Here is a 15,198-nt window from a genome sequence, read left to right as displayed (position 1 = left end):
GACGTCAGTTTTATGTTCGATGACATGTATGTTAAGTTCCTAGCTCTTATTTTCATACGCAAGTTAATTTGAAGCACTTGAGTGGAAAAAAAGTTGATAAAGTTATCGTCTCTGATATGAGGGATGTGCACATATAAAAATTACCAATTAGATTATGAACTCGAAATTTATATCGCGTGTTATATCATTAAACCTTCCAACTCAAAAAGGTTTTCCATAGAAGGAGGAGAACGTGTCATGGGTCATGGGTCATGAGTCAAAACTCACTAACTCCCAAGGGAAACAAGAACTTGAGCTTTCGACTCACACGTGATCAGGTCGTGCACCTATAAACGGTGGAAAAGTGGCAGCCAGTGTTAAGCAAATGATGTTTTTTTTTTCTGTTCGTGAGTTGGGAGATATAACAAAGCAGTTAATGACTGGCCGCACGGGAAACTTTCCTCTTAACCCAGGCATTAACTGCTTATTATTCTCGCAGTTTGATTGATTCTTACTTATGATCTATTGGAAGACAGACGTATAGATGACGTCATTAACATTTTGCCTTGCTTCTTTTCAGAAATAGATCAATAAAGACGTCAAAATGTGGTAAGAACATTTAGTGACACACTCGGCTATCGCCTCGTGTGCCACTTTTTGTCCTTTGCACATTTCGACGTCATCTGTGATCAATTACTGAACAGACGCACGGCAACATGGAATCTATTTGTTAGATTATATATACATGAACAACAAATGGGATTTCTAGTACACGCTTAGGGTTATGTGTAGTTAGAGAGACGAACAAATTAGTCAGCATGAAGTTATCCTAGGTGACGACTATCAGTAAAAGCCTCACATGATTGTTTTTTTAAAACTATTTTTGGATGAAAATAATTTTTGCATATATTATTCTAAGGGATTGTTACATATTTTTTTGCTTCAGGTGGTGTTTCACAGCTGGCAAGATACAACGGAGGAAGTCCTGGAGAAAACTCTATACATCAAGTCTCTTTATGATGTATACACCTAAACAGCTGGGTGATTTAGTAACAGAATTGTCTATCGTGCGTATGTTTTGATAATTTTAGACTGCAATCAGCGCGAGCAATTTGCGTAAAAAACCACTAGTTCCTAGAAACTGGGCCATTTTTCTTTCTCTCACGTCCTCCTCCTTTTTTGGCAATTATGGAAGAGAAGAACAGCAAACAACGAAAATACAAGTTCGAGAAAAAATCAGATTAGGTTGGTGCATAGCGCTGTCTTGTAGTATAGGAAGGTAAAGTAAAGTTATTACTGGTCTTCGAGTCTTGCACGATTACTTATGAGTGGAAATTAATCCAGCATGTCTTCTCCACAAACCTTCTTGTCAGTTTACTGAAGGTTTGAGACGATTAGTTTGTAATATAAATTGTTTAATTTTTCTGCGCGAAATTTTGTAGCACATTATTTTAATAAAGAAATCACAGCCCATCTTTGCTTTCGCTTTACAAAGGTAGCCTGATTAACCGTAACGTTATGATAGTAGCGATAAAACTTCACGTTTCTTAGCAAATTCTGAAAGTAACGATAATAGACAGTTTTCGATATATTAAAATTCAGCTTGGCAGTGAGGCCTAGAGGACACAAACAAAGGAAATTGAATGACCATGTTTATTCATTTCTTTTGTTTGTGTCCTCTAGGCCTCGCTATCAGGCTGAATTTTAATATATCGCAAGTGGCCCATTGGTCTTGGCCTCTCTCTGGTCTCGCTTGGTTTTAAGGTGGCTCAAAACAGTTTCCAGCAGTTAGATTTTGATGTATCGTTATAACCACTCTTTATCACTTGATGCTACAATCATGGTATCAAAAACTAACTGGTTCGTCATTGGTAAACACGTTGTTATCATTTTCTTGACACAATAGGTTACCATAGCAACAGTATGACCTGCTATAAACATCCTTAATTACAGCTTTAGGGGCTTATAATTCAAAAACGGAAGGTGAAATTATGTTTTTAGCATCAAATTTTGATAAGCATGATAAGACGCAACTTCTTGGCAAAGTTTGAAAAAAATATGTACATAGGGTTCAGAGCCACCTTAAAGTTTTGAAAGTTGAAGGTTTTGGAATTAATCTGGGTTACGGGTGGGGTGCTTTTTTATGGCGATTCTGTAGGTTTCTTTGTGATATGAGAGTGACGGTTAAACGTTTAGTTTTAACGGTTAAACTGGTCCATTGAAGTAAGCACTGTTCACCTCTACACTGGGTACGGACAAATTAAATGAACGTTATTGTTTTTACTAGACGGCTTTGAAAAATCTAATAACTATAGCACAGAACTGAGAGCAGTAAAGTTTGCAAGTACGGCTCATAGAGGATCAACCTTCACTCCATATTTCCGAAAGAAACGAATAGACTATTGCATACAAAAAAATGATTTTCTTCAAATCAGCTGACAAATATGCGAGAGAGTGCAAATGACCGACAAAAATCTCCTTGTAACCAAGCATCTCACTGTAACCATGTTTATGTTCGATTAAAACTGTGTTCCGCCACCTTAAAGCAATTATATATCATGGTGGATCGCAAAAACAGATTTGCAAGCGTTCCATTTAAACTCTCTTCAGGTAGCCATTCATGTTCCATGTTGCATTGTACCTGAAAAAGATTAATAAATAGGCTCAAGTTAATGTTCAGTTCTGGCTGTCAGCATTGTAAGCACAGGTTTCGTCTCTCAGTTAGACCCCTCTGTCCCTCCCTCTCTAACCAATAAACCTAACAGTTTTCTCACCCGAAAAAGTCGGTGTATCTCTGATCCACAAGATATTTATCAGAACGACCCGTTAAGAATTTCTTTAGAGCGTTCAGCTTAGCGGGACCTGCCTCTGTATAACCGAGCTCGTCTATAAGACCTTGATTGCTGTCGAAAGGAAGACCCGGATGTGTGTCCTCGACGCATATGTAGTCACCAGGCTCCGTAAATGCATCAAAGTACTCGAACACCTTTAGCATATTCACGTGTGAATCCTCCGTTAGGTACCATGGGTGAGGCAGATCCTGTATTGGCAAATCATTTACAGTCAAGTCAAGTGATTTCTTAGCAACAAAAACAAATGGTTATCAACTGGTCCTTTTTATATTAGATACACAGAATCGGTGCAGACGAATTACGCGCTTCTGTTTATGCGACTAGTGTGTAGATGGGACACACTATATCACTGCTATATGGTCTTCCAAAGCATCTACTTTCAAGATTATAATCCGTTCAAAATACCGCAGCTAGCTTACCGTATATGTAAGGACCATACCCAAGTTTATTCATTTTTCTGGCAGTTAACATCTATATCTCCTTCATTGAAATTTGAAAAGAACCTACTGTAAACGTCCGAAAGTAGCGACTCCCGGAAGTAACGCCAAAAAATTGTGCCCCGCTAATAAATCCCCAAAAGTAGCGATCCCCGAAAATAGCGAACCCTCCGTAAGTAGCGGGCCCAACTCCCCTACCCCCCGTCAATGAAAATAGTGAGACTAAGGTTCAGTAGCACATCTATTTTTCCAATCAATAGTCAGGTGAAAGTTACCGTACAATAACTCGATTTATGGCACTCTGCAACAAGGGAAGGTATCGCTTATGCCACGTAGCGTTATGAAATGTCAATTTGTGCTTCGTCAGTGTGCTGTCACAGTTAAAACAAAACCGTAGAATTTTCCTCTAGTAACAGGAACGTACAAACAGGAGCTTTTCGGTAAATCAAAATTGACAACTCTTTATTATTTCAGCAGGTGCGTATTAAAAGGAACGTTTCTTCAAACTTAAATTGAAAACTCGACCAACGCACAGCGATATTGTTACTTTAGAACTCGTAGGGAGTCACTCGAAGTTACTTCCGAGCTTGCTCCGAGTCATTCTGAGTCACTCTCGAACCTGCTCCGAGTTACTCCAGGTCACCGCTAAAGAACTTACTCTGAGTTGCTCCGAGCTACTTTTGAGGGAACTCGTTGGCTCTTTTGTACATCTATCAATAGATAATTATTTCCTTGCAACTGTTTTGGGCTTAACTGTCTTAAATGACTTCGTTATTTCTTAACCACTTCTGTAACAACGATTAGTGAAAAAGATGACAAGAGCTCCGACAACGTGCTTATTGTAACAGCGGAGTGTTTTTATCAACTATTCTGCATGAAGTGGTAAACCTTAATAGCAAGCTTTTGTTCACCTGCTTTTCACCTGATTGATGGTATGATAAAGATTTCATTAAACAGTTATTTACGCCAGTTGTTTTTTCATGTTTTGCGCTCGCCAATTTGAACTGCTCTATGTAATACAGTCTAACCTCCAATAACGGCCACCTTTCTGCAAAGACCACTATTTTTTGGTCCCGGCGGACAGTCCATACATTCACTCTTATTTTAACCCCTCTACAACGACCACGTCTCCACAACGGCAACGGCCACTTAAACGCGCTCCGACTGCCAAAATTAGGGAGTTTAAGAAAACCACGACGGTAACGGCAACGCGACCGTCGTTAAACAAAAGGTTTAATGAGCAGAACAATAGCTGTGCACGTGCGTTATAACTCTTGGTGCATTTCTTTGCCGTCCTCTGCAAAACAACAACGTGAAATGACCAAAGTCTGCGTTGTCCGTAGAACGTGAACCACGACGGCTATTTTTTTTTTATTTCAAATGTTTCGCCTTGTCCCGGATTCAGTTTCGTGATAGTTTTGACACTGAGAAACAAAGCAAACTGACATTAGAGTATCTAGAGATTCTTCGGTAAAATATAAAATCATTTTTTAACCGACGTTGTCCTCGGCGTCGCGTCCTGGTTTCTTAAACTCCCTAATAAATTATAACCTCTCGACAACGGCGAGTTAACAAGTGACTGACGAACGGTGTATACAGGTTCCATTTTTTTTTGTGGTAAAAGTCACCAAGATTGATCTGTGCCACGTGTCGTTGATCTCTGATTCTGTTTAGTTTCTGTTTTATTTATATATTTTGATTGTGGTAAGTATTTATATGCTAAAATAAGCATTTTTTAGAAACGAAATGCCGCATCCTGAAAAAACAGGTGTCAAGTTAAACCCCTACCTCCCCGTAACGGCCACTTTTCTCTGTCCCCAAAGTGGCCGTTGTGGAGAGGTTCGATTGTAAAAAGAGTTGTTTTGAACGGGAATAATCAAAATTGCATTAAAGTTATCATCGACATCGACATTCAAACAGAGCGACTTGAATTTACATAAAAGGTCAATCAGTCAGTCAATCATGCTAAAGATACAAAATAAGAATTTGCTTTGAAGATACCTAAACCTTGCGAATTTGTTTTTCAGCTTGAGGAAAGTGATTAATTTTAAGGGAACTACAATAACCTTAGTTAGAAGATTTCAAGTAGGTACCAACTCTGCGGTTACTAATTTACCTTCAGAAAGTCTGCTGGAAAAAATTTTTCCACATAAAACAAGTCTCCCTCAATGAACTCCACATCCGGGGACGCTTTAGGCAAAGCATCCAGCATGGAAAGGTTGATGTCGATGGATATCACACGTGACTTGCAACCAAACAGTTTTAACATGTCCGCCATCCACAGAGCTGAGCCTCCCTTGTAGGCGCCAAACTCAAATACTGTTTGAGGTTTGAGTTTCCATAGTAACTGCTGGCTTGCTGTCAGAGATAAGGGATCTTTCATGATTGGCACGCCACGCCAGAACGTCATGTATTTTCCTTAAGAAATAAATGGTAAATGAGATTAATCAGAATATGTGTTCTTTACTTTCTTTTCTTGAAAAAAAAAAAAAAGAAAGAAAAAGGGAGAGAGAGAGAGAGAGAGAGAGAGAGAGAGAGAGAGAGAGAGAGAGAGAGAGAGAGAGAGAGAGAGAGAGAGAGAGAGAGAGAGAAGAGAAAAGAAACTCCCTTGCTGAAGAGCTGCGCGAGTGAATCATGATTACTGAAAGAGCTGTGATCACAACTGGTGCCTGAGGGGGCCCTCGAAAGTGACGGCCTGTTGTTCATATGTTCTTCTCCCTAACTTCTCACGCGTTATGCAGTTTTGATGCTATCTGCATGTTTAAGGAATTAGTTGGGCTACACATATGTAGTTGTTATCGTTTCCTCAGTATTCTCGTAATAGAAATTTTTCACCGGCGTAGTTTTTTATAGCGCACTTTTGCAGCCTTGAATCTGCTTGCTTTTGCTCAGTCTTATTAGTAGGAGTTAGCTATCACACATGTCTTACCATGACACAAGTTCCGAAGAACATCAACTGATAGCACAGAGGTGTCTCGCCTTTCTTCCATTGGAACAAATCTGTTTTTGTCATTCTGGGATAGTTCCTCTTTAACTTGTTCTGCCAGTCCCGGGTAATACGTCTTATCTTCAATTTTGCAATCCATGTTCCGAAACGAATTTTACTGAAAAGAAAGGAAAACAAAAAGCTATCATAACGCCTTATATTTTCGCGCTCCCCTGCGGTTTTTCCCCGCTAACATCAATACACCATATAGAGCGTTGTCATGGAAAGCTTAGTATTTAGAATTAAAATTATTAAGGTGTGATCTTATTCATGAACTAACTGCTTAATTACTTCCCATAGGATTAGCGTTTAAAATTGTATTATTCTGTAGCACCTATTACGTAACCTATATTCTTTTATTGCGTAACCAGTTCTGTTCTATGCCCTTGTAATCAATCTAAATTCAATAGTTTTCTTTCCTTTTCTCTCATTTTACACCTTGCGTTTGCATATTTAGGGTTTTGGGGTGATACGTGTTGTGAGGTTTTTCTGTGTGTAGAAGAAGAAGGTTGAAGTGTAGTTACGAGCGAGGTTAGAGAGTGGCAGGAACACGTCCGGAAGCACATTTTTATTACCGAGAAGCCATCAGTAAACCATTCCTAAATTCATGACAAGGAGCCATTTTCCGGGGAACGCGAGTGCTAAATAGCTGGTCGAAGTAATCGAAGGACAAGCGTAAAGTTCTATCGAAGTAGTCCGTTGTAAACCGAACAGCTGGAGTAAACCGGAGAAGAAAAGTTGCAGTATACATGACTGCGTGAAGACGTAACCGGAAGAAGTAACTTGAAAAGTGGGAGTAATAAACGGGAGTTTGGTTCGTTGTGTGTGTCACGTGTTGGTGGAACGTTGTTGGGGTCAAGTTCAAGGACAAGGACTTCAGACGCGCGCAGGGTGAACTGAACTGAACTACTGAAACGCTTACTTTTTTTAAGGAATTTTCTTGTGAATGGATTAAGTGTGCTGAAGTATTTAGCTTGTTTGTTGTATTCGTGTAAATAAATTAAGGTTAACTATTTAGCTTATTGTATTATTGGTAGTGACCCTATTTAAAGTATAATGTTATTTTAGTATAATTGTTGTAATAAATGCTGTAGTTGTTGCGTGTTTTCTCGGGTTTGTTTATGCTTAGTGTTTCTTTTTTTTGTTAGAGAGCGCCCACCTTAGCTTTGTGGCGCGGTTTCGTCACAAGCGAATTCACTCACGTGTCCAGTAGCCATGCAAATATATTGAAACAAAAGGAAGTGTTTACATAAGAAAAGAGTTGAACTCCCACAGGATTGGTTTGGTACACCAACATGGCCGCCGTTTCAATGTTTTGGAACAACAATATGGCTGCCATGACGTCAGGTGCATACGCTCCATAATGACCTAGAAGCCCGACGCAGTGTAGGCCGCATTGACGTAACGCCATCTACAACATTTTTCAAGGTTTTGGCTTAAGAGTTACCTAAAGTAATTCGATTTAAACCCAAAACATTTTTAGATTTTAGTCAAAGAATAAAGGCACTAAAATAGGAAAGTTTAATGTGTTACTTGCGCCAGCAGTCAGCCAGCGTCAGAGGTTTCCCGCTATTTGCCATTGAGAGAAATTCTGCCATCGGTGTGGAACGCTAAAAAGATGTGAACAGGAAAGTATGTGGTACAGGATTCGCTATAGAACACTACCTCGAAAGGGGATTTCTTTACGAGACCATTGTTCACTTTCTGGTAGAATACCATGGGATTTCTATCAACGCGAGGCTTTGAAGAGAAGGCTAAGGAAGTAGGAGTTGCGAAGCCGTTGATTCAGAGGGGTCAGAGGACACTGCTCGGGAGATAATTAAACGTAAATTTGAGTTTTATTTATATTTAGCGCTGCTTTCTGATCTGGATGCAGCAAAATGTATAGTCCTCTTTCCTGCTGGAAATTGGTCATGATCAGGCTCCAGTTGTTCAAAGGGCTTATAACGCTATCCACTGGATAAAATCACCACCCAGTAGATTGCATAGTTTGTTTTGTCATAGACTACGAATAGTCCCTCTTTCGCTTAGTCCGTCGTACGTGACGCGAGAGAAAACCGCGCGAAAAAATGGCCGCGCGAACTCATGGCGACGATTTCACGCGGCCATTTTTTCCTCGCGGTTTATTTAAGGTCTCGCTCGACGGACTAAGCGAAAGAGGGACTACTCGTAGTCTAGTTTTGTCACGATTTATCTACTGGATAGTGATTCTGTTCTGTGGATGGTGTTATCTACTCTTCGAAAATCAGGGAGACTGCAGAATGGGTACAAAATACAGACTGAGAATAAAACTGTTCTTTCGTCTTATGCATCGTACGGGGTAACATGCAATTGACAATTAGAGCGAGAAATAACTTTGGATAAGAATCTTGGAGTAAATTAAGGAATGTTGAATTTCTCTGCACATGAAATGTATCTTATATTTATGTAAATGAAGAATTGGCGAATTTAGAGGGAAAAGCGACGCGTTGTTTTGGTGACTGGCCATTTGTTTACTTTGACTTGTGGCTTTATCTTGATTCTGTTTGGTTACTCAAGTTATTTATATGTGAAAATCAGTCATTGCGTTCACTCTTGAACACCGAGAATGGATTAAGACGAGGGAATAGTTATGGTCTCAATCTGAATTCTGTCTACGAAGTGAACTTGACTGATGCATTAGGTTAAGGGTGTCCTTCTTAACTACAGATTTAGCAGTTGCTAAAGGATTGCTGAAGGCGATACTTAGAGGAAAGCTACTTTGGAGCGTTTTGCAGCGCTAAATGATGAACTTTTAGTGAGCGAACGTTTGCTTTGAAAAAATATGACTTCGCGTGCGAAACTAGTGCCAGTCCCAAACCGCTCGGTAGAATTTTAAATCCCAAAAACTTACAAGAAAAGAGGACGAGTTTCCATTTTCTCATGAATCAGAAATAACTTAGCCTTCTTTATAATCCTACGTATGGAATTACTGTTTACACGCAAAAGAGGAAAGCAACTGTAAAAAGTCTGTTAATACGGGTGTTTATTATCCCATATTATATGGCTTATTTTTTTTAGCCGATACAACACGCACTCTGATTGGTTAATTCTAGGACATTATTCTCCTGTAACGGAGGAGCGCACGAAGATGTAAAAAGCAGGGTAGGCAAAGCCAGGCAGGCCTTTAATACCCTAAGACCAATGTGGAACTCGACATCAATATCCATAAAAACCAAGCTACAAATCTTTACCACCAATATGAAGTCAGTTCTTCTACACGGTTCCGAGACCTGGAGAGTGACAAGATCCATATCAAACAAGCTGCAAACCTTCACTAATCGATGTCTGAGAAAGATCCTAAAGATATACTGGCCAGAGAAAATCAGCAACAGGGAACTTTGGGCAAGAACAGAGCAAGAATGTATTCCAGCAGAGATCGCCAGACGCAAATGAAATTGGATTGGCCACACATTGCGGAAACCAAAATCTGATACAACCAGACAGGCCCTTGAATGGAATCCGCAGGGTAAACGGAAGGTAGGAAGACCAGTTAAAACCTGGAGGAGGTCAGTGGAAGAGGAGCTCAAAGAAGCCAACATCACCTGGACTACGGCAAAAAGAACAGCCGCGAACAGAGTCCGCTGGCGCAGCATTGTAACCGCCCTTTGATCCACCAGGAAGGTAATGGCCTAACTAACTACTATTCTCCTGTAATGCCCACGGGCCGATTACGGGCTTGCAAAAACAAAGTAGGAGACCATATAATAAACAACTTATTAACCTCGAACGTTTGGTCTTCACGGGAAAATCTCAAACCTCAGCTTTGCTGTATTGACCTCGCTATCGCTCAGTCAATACGGCAAGGTTTGGGTCTGAGCTTTTCCCGTAAAGACCTCACTCTCGGTTAATAAGTAGTTAATAACGTTTATGATAAAGCGAGTTTGATAAAACCCATGCGTAGCATTAAGCACGCGGATAGCAATCTTGTCAAAATGATCTTGTGCTGTCACTCTTGTTTCTCGAATATTTATTTATATCAAGGCAGCGCATGTGTTTTACCACAAAAAAGGGTCACCTCTCAAGGAAGTCTTTAAGCGTGAGCTTTGCTTGAAATCTAGTCTAATTAACAATTAGATTATGAGCTCGAGATTTCTATGAGGTGATAGCTGATGAGGCCGAATGCCGAATCAACTACCACTTCATAGAAATCGAGAGCGAATAATCTAATTGTTTTAGTAGAATTCTTACTAAAATTTACATCAAATAACGGCTTCCAATTATTTCTTGACGTATTATTAAACTTTGCACCTGAAAAAGGTCGCACGGATTGAATTGTCATTTAAAATTGAAGTTGTGTGCGCGCGCATCAGTTTTTTCAATAATTTCAACCTTTTTAAATGCCAAGAAACCGACAATGTCCTTCATTTTGACTTCTCAGGAATTTAATTATCCATTTGTGTCAAAATGTTCCTCTAAAACTTTGGAAAAACGAAAAAAATGTCCCCATTTCCTAGACGACCTCCAGCCACTGCACACTAATGGCTGATAGTGTTCGATGGCTCAGCCAATCACATTACAGCATTTGCATTAGTATACTAGTAGAATTCTACTAATTGCCGATACGCGAGATTAACTTTATAGATTTGCTCAATCTGACAACAGGTACCTGGTACAACCTTCACCAACGGAAAATCACGCGAGAACAATGCTTTGACATAAATTACATTATGTCTGGTCATACATGTAATGTCTGCTTTTAATACCGACATTTCACAAGACAAGAAGACTCTGAAGGCTTGAAATTCTATTTTATAACGACTGGCCTTGACGCTTCGTTCAAAGATAAGGAATATTCAAGGAATATTCCCAACTAATGAAAACGTTCGAGGAAGATGGCCTAGAAAAAGCGACTGAGTGACACTATAGCAAAGCTTTAATATGACATCTGAGTTATGGCCTATTTAAGGACGTCTGAAAAAAAAAAACGGATTTTATTCTCAATTTACATCCTGCAGTCTGTATTGAGCGATGTCACCGCCTACGATCTGTATCCAGAAGAGATAAAGGGGCCACTACTTCACGTTTAATTATTTAAATTGATTAATATTTACAAAAGCTTGTCGAGGAATGTGCGAACCAAAGCAGGAGTTTACTCTCGCAATCGCCAGTGACGAGAAGAGTCAAACTTGTGCTGTTCCTGTACGGACAGTCTGTACACCTGGTACATCATTTTTACACCCTAATTAAAAAAATTATCAATGTATTCCAACATATTCTTGAACGTTTAAATCATTGAAAACGTCGTCATTCCAATTTGGATACATAAATTTTAATTAACTGTTACATAATGCCTTCTCACTTTAATGCTTGTTAAGTAGGATGAAAATGTTGAAAAGTGATATTTGTATGTCGAGTTGCTGTATCTAAATTTACAGTATATACATGAAAATTGCAGTCTTTATCTATATACCCGAATTGGAATCTATACTTCCAAGGTATTGCTAATCTATCTAAAGGGATATGTAATATACATTCAATAAAGCACACGAGTTATAATATGGAATATGGTCTGCAAAGAGGGTCGTACAGGGAAGGGAAGGGAAGGGGGGGAGGGGGGGGGGGTGTCTCTGGTACGGTTCACGAACGGAACCGGATCACGAATATAAAAATTTCGTTTTCTCGAATCACGAAAATAAGCAAGTAAGTACTCTTTTTAATAACCTGTTCTTACACTAGAAAGAGTGTTTGAAGAAAGAAGAATCGTGAAAGGCTAAGTCAATGCTCCATATTGCAAAACTATTGATCTTCCTGAGATTTTAATGATGTATAACAGCAGCTGAAAACTAATCTTCATACACATTTTCGCTCCGAATGGGTTCTTGGTTTTGTGATACACTACGCTTGAATTTCGAACCATTTGCGTGACGCGGCATTTACACGACGGCGTCACGATGGTTAAAAAAGTGACTTATTTCGGGGAATTTGGCTATCTGAACAGTTCATGTCTTAGAAAAACTATTATTTTAATGTTTTAGAGTTCCTCGAGGGATAAATTCACGCTTTTGTAGCAAAACTCAGTAACAGATGTTTCTGTTAGTTTCCGGCCGCCATGTTGGTGCCAATACGGATGTGCACCAGCATGGCGTCTCCAAACAAATCTCTATAAATTTGGTTAAAAAATTTCTCCGCATATCTTGCATAAGAAAAATTTCTGTGACCAGAATCTTGGCGAGAGTCTTTGCATATTTACCTTCTTTCATTTCCCAGATTCTGGACTTTATCTATTGAACCGTTTTGATTTTTATTTTGATCTATTTTGAATGGCGTGACACTGAAAACCAGCAATAGAGTGGTGAAATCACAAGTTCTTCACCTGTCACGCAAAACCTTTAGGTCACGGATCACGAAGAATAATTTCCTAAATTCTTGTTCACGGAAAATAAAATCAGCTAATCACGCATCACGAGAATACCCCTGTACGACCCTCTGCAACTATTGAGCGAAGATTAAGCGTGCTTTCCTTTAGGGTGATCTGGATCAGGATCAGTGATCCCAAGATCACTCTGATCATAGTTCATCAAAGGAACCGATGAATCCGTGACCAGAGTGGATTCATCGGTTCCTTTGGTTCATTTACAGTTCACCATGACCTGAGTGATCTTGAATCACTGACCCTGATCCAGATCACCCCAAAAGAACGCACCCTAAAATGTTGCGATAAACACCATCGATAGAAAGAACTAAGCAACGATTTGGTAGGCAATAAGTTGTTTTTACGGGGTAGTTTTCAGTGGTTGGTTGGGTTCAGTGATTTTCAAAGAGATATCCGTTTCGGTTCAAATCACTGAAAAGGTTTTAAACTTGCGAAAGAAAGCCGACTTCTTGATTGTTTTCTCGTTGACTTTTGTAGACTCTAAATTATCCCTCGCGAGTATTCTCCATGTCCTGCACATATTTACTCTAAAAAATAAACGAATAAAAGCCGACAAACATGTCTTACATGCTTCAGAGCTTATGACTTCACTTGCGTTTATACGATTCTGACTGCGACTCCGTCGTTGCTGAAAACCAGCTTTAAATGAATTAGCAGTGAATAAAATATTACTACAGTGCTTCCGACGCTTTCATTTCATTCAAAAAATAGTCATTCTTTACTTAAAGCTGGGAAGCTTGCTGAACCAGTGATTTATACAGGCGGAGTATAGGACCTTGATAGAGTCTCGTAAATGGCTTAATTAACGTTTATGCGACAGTGATGCGATCGATAACTGCAGGCTGTGCTCGTGCAAGTTGAGGAGCGTGGGGCGACCGTCTCCATAACAAGGTTAGTCGTGAGGTATGCCAGGTCATTAGGCAAGCAATTTACTGTACAACATGCCAAGAGAGTCATTTCTTACTAAAAGAATACTTCATAGTCCTACTATATGTTAAACTTCGTCTGGCTCATATTAGCTATTTCAGTGAATTAAAAGACCAGATGAGTTACACAAGGACACCTGAGTACAATAAAAAACAGAAACGTACCTTCGGGACGGACAGCGTTTGGGAGCAGACTGTTTGCGTGCTATTATATCTAAAGTTTATGCACATTCCGGCTAAAGAACTCTGTTAGTAATTACGTGGTTTGCAACTATTGGTCGAAGATTTACTCAGGAACAATGGACCTCTTATACCGATGTCACGCAATATCAACAATATTTCATACTCTTTCACAAACAAAACAACAACCTCCATAGGTCAATTTACCCCGTCATTAGCCAGTTTAGGTGCCCCTCGCATGTATTTCTTTGTAAAAATTTGCAAGTTTAAGGTCCCATATTTCCATTCCCTTGCAACGGATTCTTATTAAACTTCGAATATTTACTAAACTTCGCTTGATAAATCGAGTAGCCACGCTTGTTTTTTTTTGTTTGAATTACTGTTATAATAATTCTTACTTTTAATGTGACCATAGAGATGAGTGTTTTACTGGAAAATACGCCTTTCGTAAAATTTACGCGAAACTACATCCGGGACCCTCATAGCGAAAATAGTTTCCAAGCCAAATCACTATATTTGGAAGCTCTTGTAAGCGACCACCTCTCGTAAGCGACCGCGACCACTTTTAGAGCTAAAATAGCCTGCGAGCAGGTTCACTCTAGATCACAAGCTACGCCGCTCTTCACCAGACTCCCTACCGCCCGATCGCTTTCCTCTTCGCCGCTAGCGCGTGTGACTCAAAGGGTCTTCAAAGGTGTCAAAGGTGAGCCTGCTCGAAGGCTAGATCTAAAAGTTTGAAATTTTCTTTTGTCAGTTAGCCTCCGATAATCGACCACTTCACAGAATACAGAGCGGAAATTTTATAATATGGTGTTGTAACATTATTGTATTCCTGGGTAGTACAAGAGACGGAAATATTTTAATGGGATCGAAATGGGAAGCCGAATTTGTTCTCGAAATTGACTTTTTACATGAATAAAATGTTTAAAAACATGGGTAAGTCTCTGCAGTTACACTGGTCTAGGCTACTAGGAACGGGCAAACCAAAATGGTTTCTTTTTTTTCAAGACGGCCTTGAATAATCTAATAATTATAGCACAGAATTGAGAGCAGTACAGCTCGCTAGAACAGCTTATAGAAGATAAGCCTTCACTCTATATTTTCAGAAGAAACAAATAAGTGATAACATTTATATACAAAAACATGGATTATGCATTAAAATCTTGGACGGTTCCTTGGCCGGGACAAAACGAAAGCGCTGCGTCAGACCAATGTATTAGCACAAGATATACTGTCAGCTTTTATTCTCAATTGAAATTTTAACTTCACAAAATCAAACAACGCACATCTGTCAAAAAACATCCATGGCCAACACCGCTCAAATTAAAATGTACACAAGCCTACGTGCTGGGATAAAGGGACATAAACTCATTTTCTTTCTTCACTTTTTTTAAAATATTCTTTGATACAGTCGCACAATTATACACACATTACAGCATTATCT

General features: G+C 39.4%; 2 protein-coding genes across 3 annotated transcripts in view; one reads left to right on the top strand and one right to left on the bottom strand.

Moving 5' to 3' along the window:
* Positions 1–2,658, top strand: part of LOC110066581 (beta-mannosidase-like) — a 32,023-nt gene extending 29,365 nt beyond the window's left edge. For both annotated transcript variants that reach the window (XM_020773810.2, XM_020773809.2), the window contains exon 22: positions 926–2,658. In XM_020773810.2, the coding sequence (XP_020629469.2) occupies positions 926–1,012 (87 nt within the window). In that variant the 3' untranslated portion in view covers positions 1,013–2,658. The remainder of the gene's footprint in view (positions 1–925) is intronic.
* On the bottom strand, positions 2,389–13,827 carry LOC110066575 (uncharacterized). Its single transcript, XM_020773805.2, has 5 exons — positions 13,740–13,827; positions 6,198–6,372; positions 5,385–5,686; positions 2,754–3,019; positions 2,389–2,620 (listed from the first exon to the last, which is right to left on the bottom strand). The coding sequence occupies exons 2-5, from the start codon at positions 6,352–6,354 to the stop codon at positions 2,575–2,577; spliced, it is 771 nt and encodes a 256-aa protein (XP_020629464.2). The 5' UTR covers positions 6,355–6,372; positions 13,740–13,827; the 3' UTR covers positions 2,389–2,574.
* Positions 13,828–15,198: the final 1,371 nt, after the last annotated feature.

The sequence above is a fragment of the Orbicella faveolata genome, unplaced genomic scaffold, assembly GCF_042242905.1.
Source record: "Orbicella faveolata isolate gen_17 unplaced genomic scaffold, um_ofav_v1 contig_35, whole genome shotgun sequence".
NCBI lineage: Eukaryota > Metazoa > Cnidaria > Anthozoa > Scleractinia > Merulinidae > Orbicella > Orbicella faveolata.
This window is presented reverse-complemented; position numbering and strand designations above follow the sequence as displayed.

Bases quoted from the DNA above. Each gene is read 5' to 3' on its own strand.
- LOC110066575 (XM_020773805.2), bottom strand. From the start codon at position 6,354: ATGGATTGCAAAATTGAAGATAAGACGTATTACCCGGGACTGGCAGAA. The intron at 5,687-6,197 runs GTAAGACATGTG...TTATTTCTTAAG, and splicing joins TCTTCGGAACTTGTGTCATG to GAAAATACATGACGTTCTGG. The intron at 2,621-2,753 runs GTGAGAAAACTG...AATCTTTTTCAG, and splicing joins AGATACACCGACTTTTTCGG to GTACAATGCAACATGGAACA.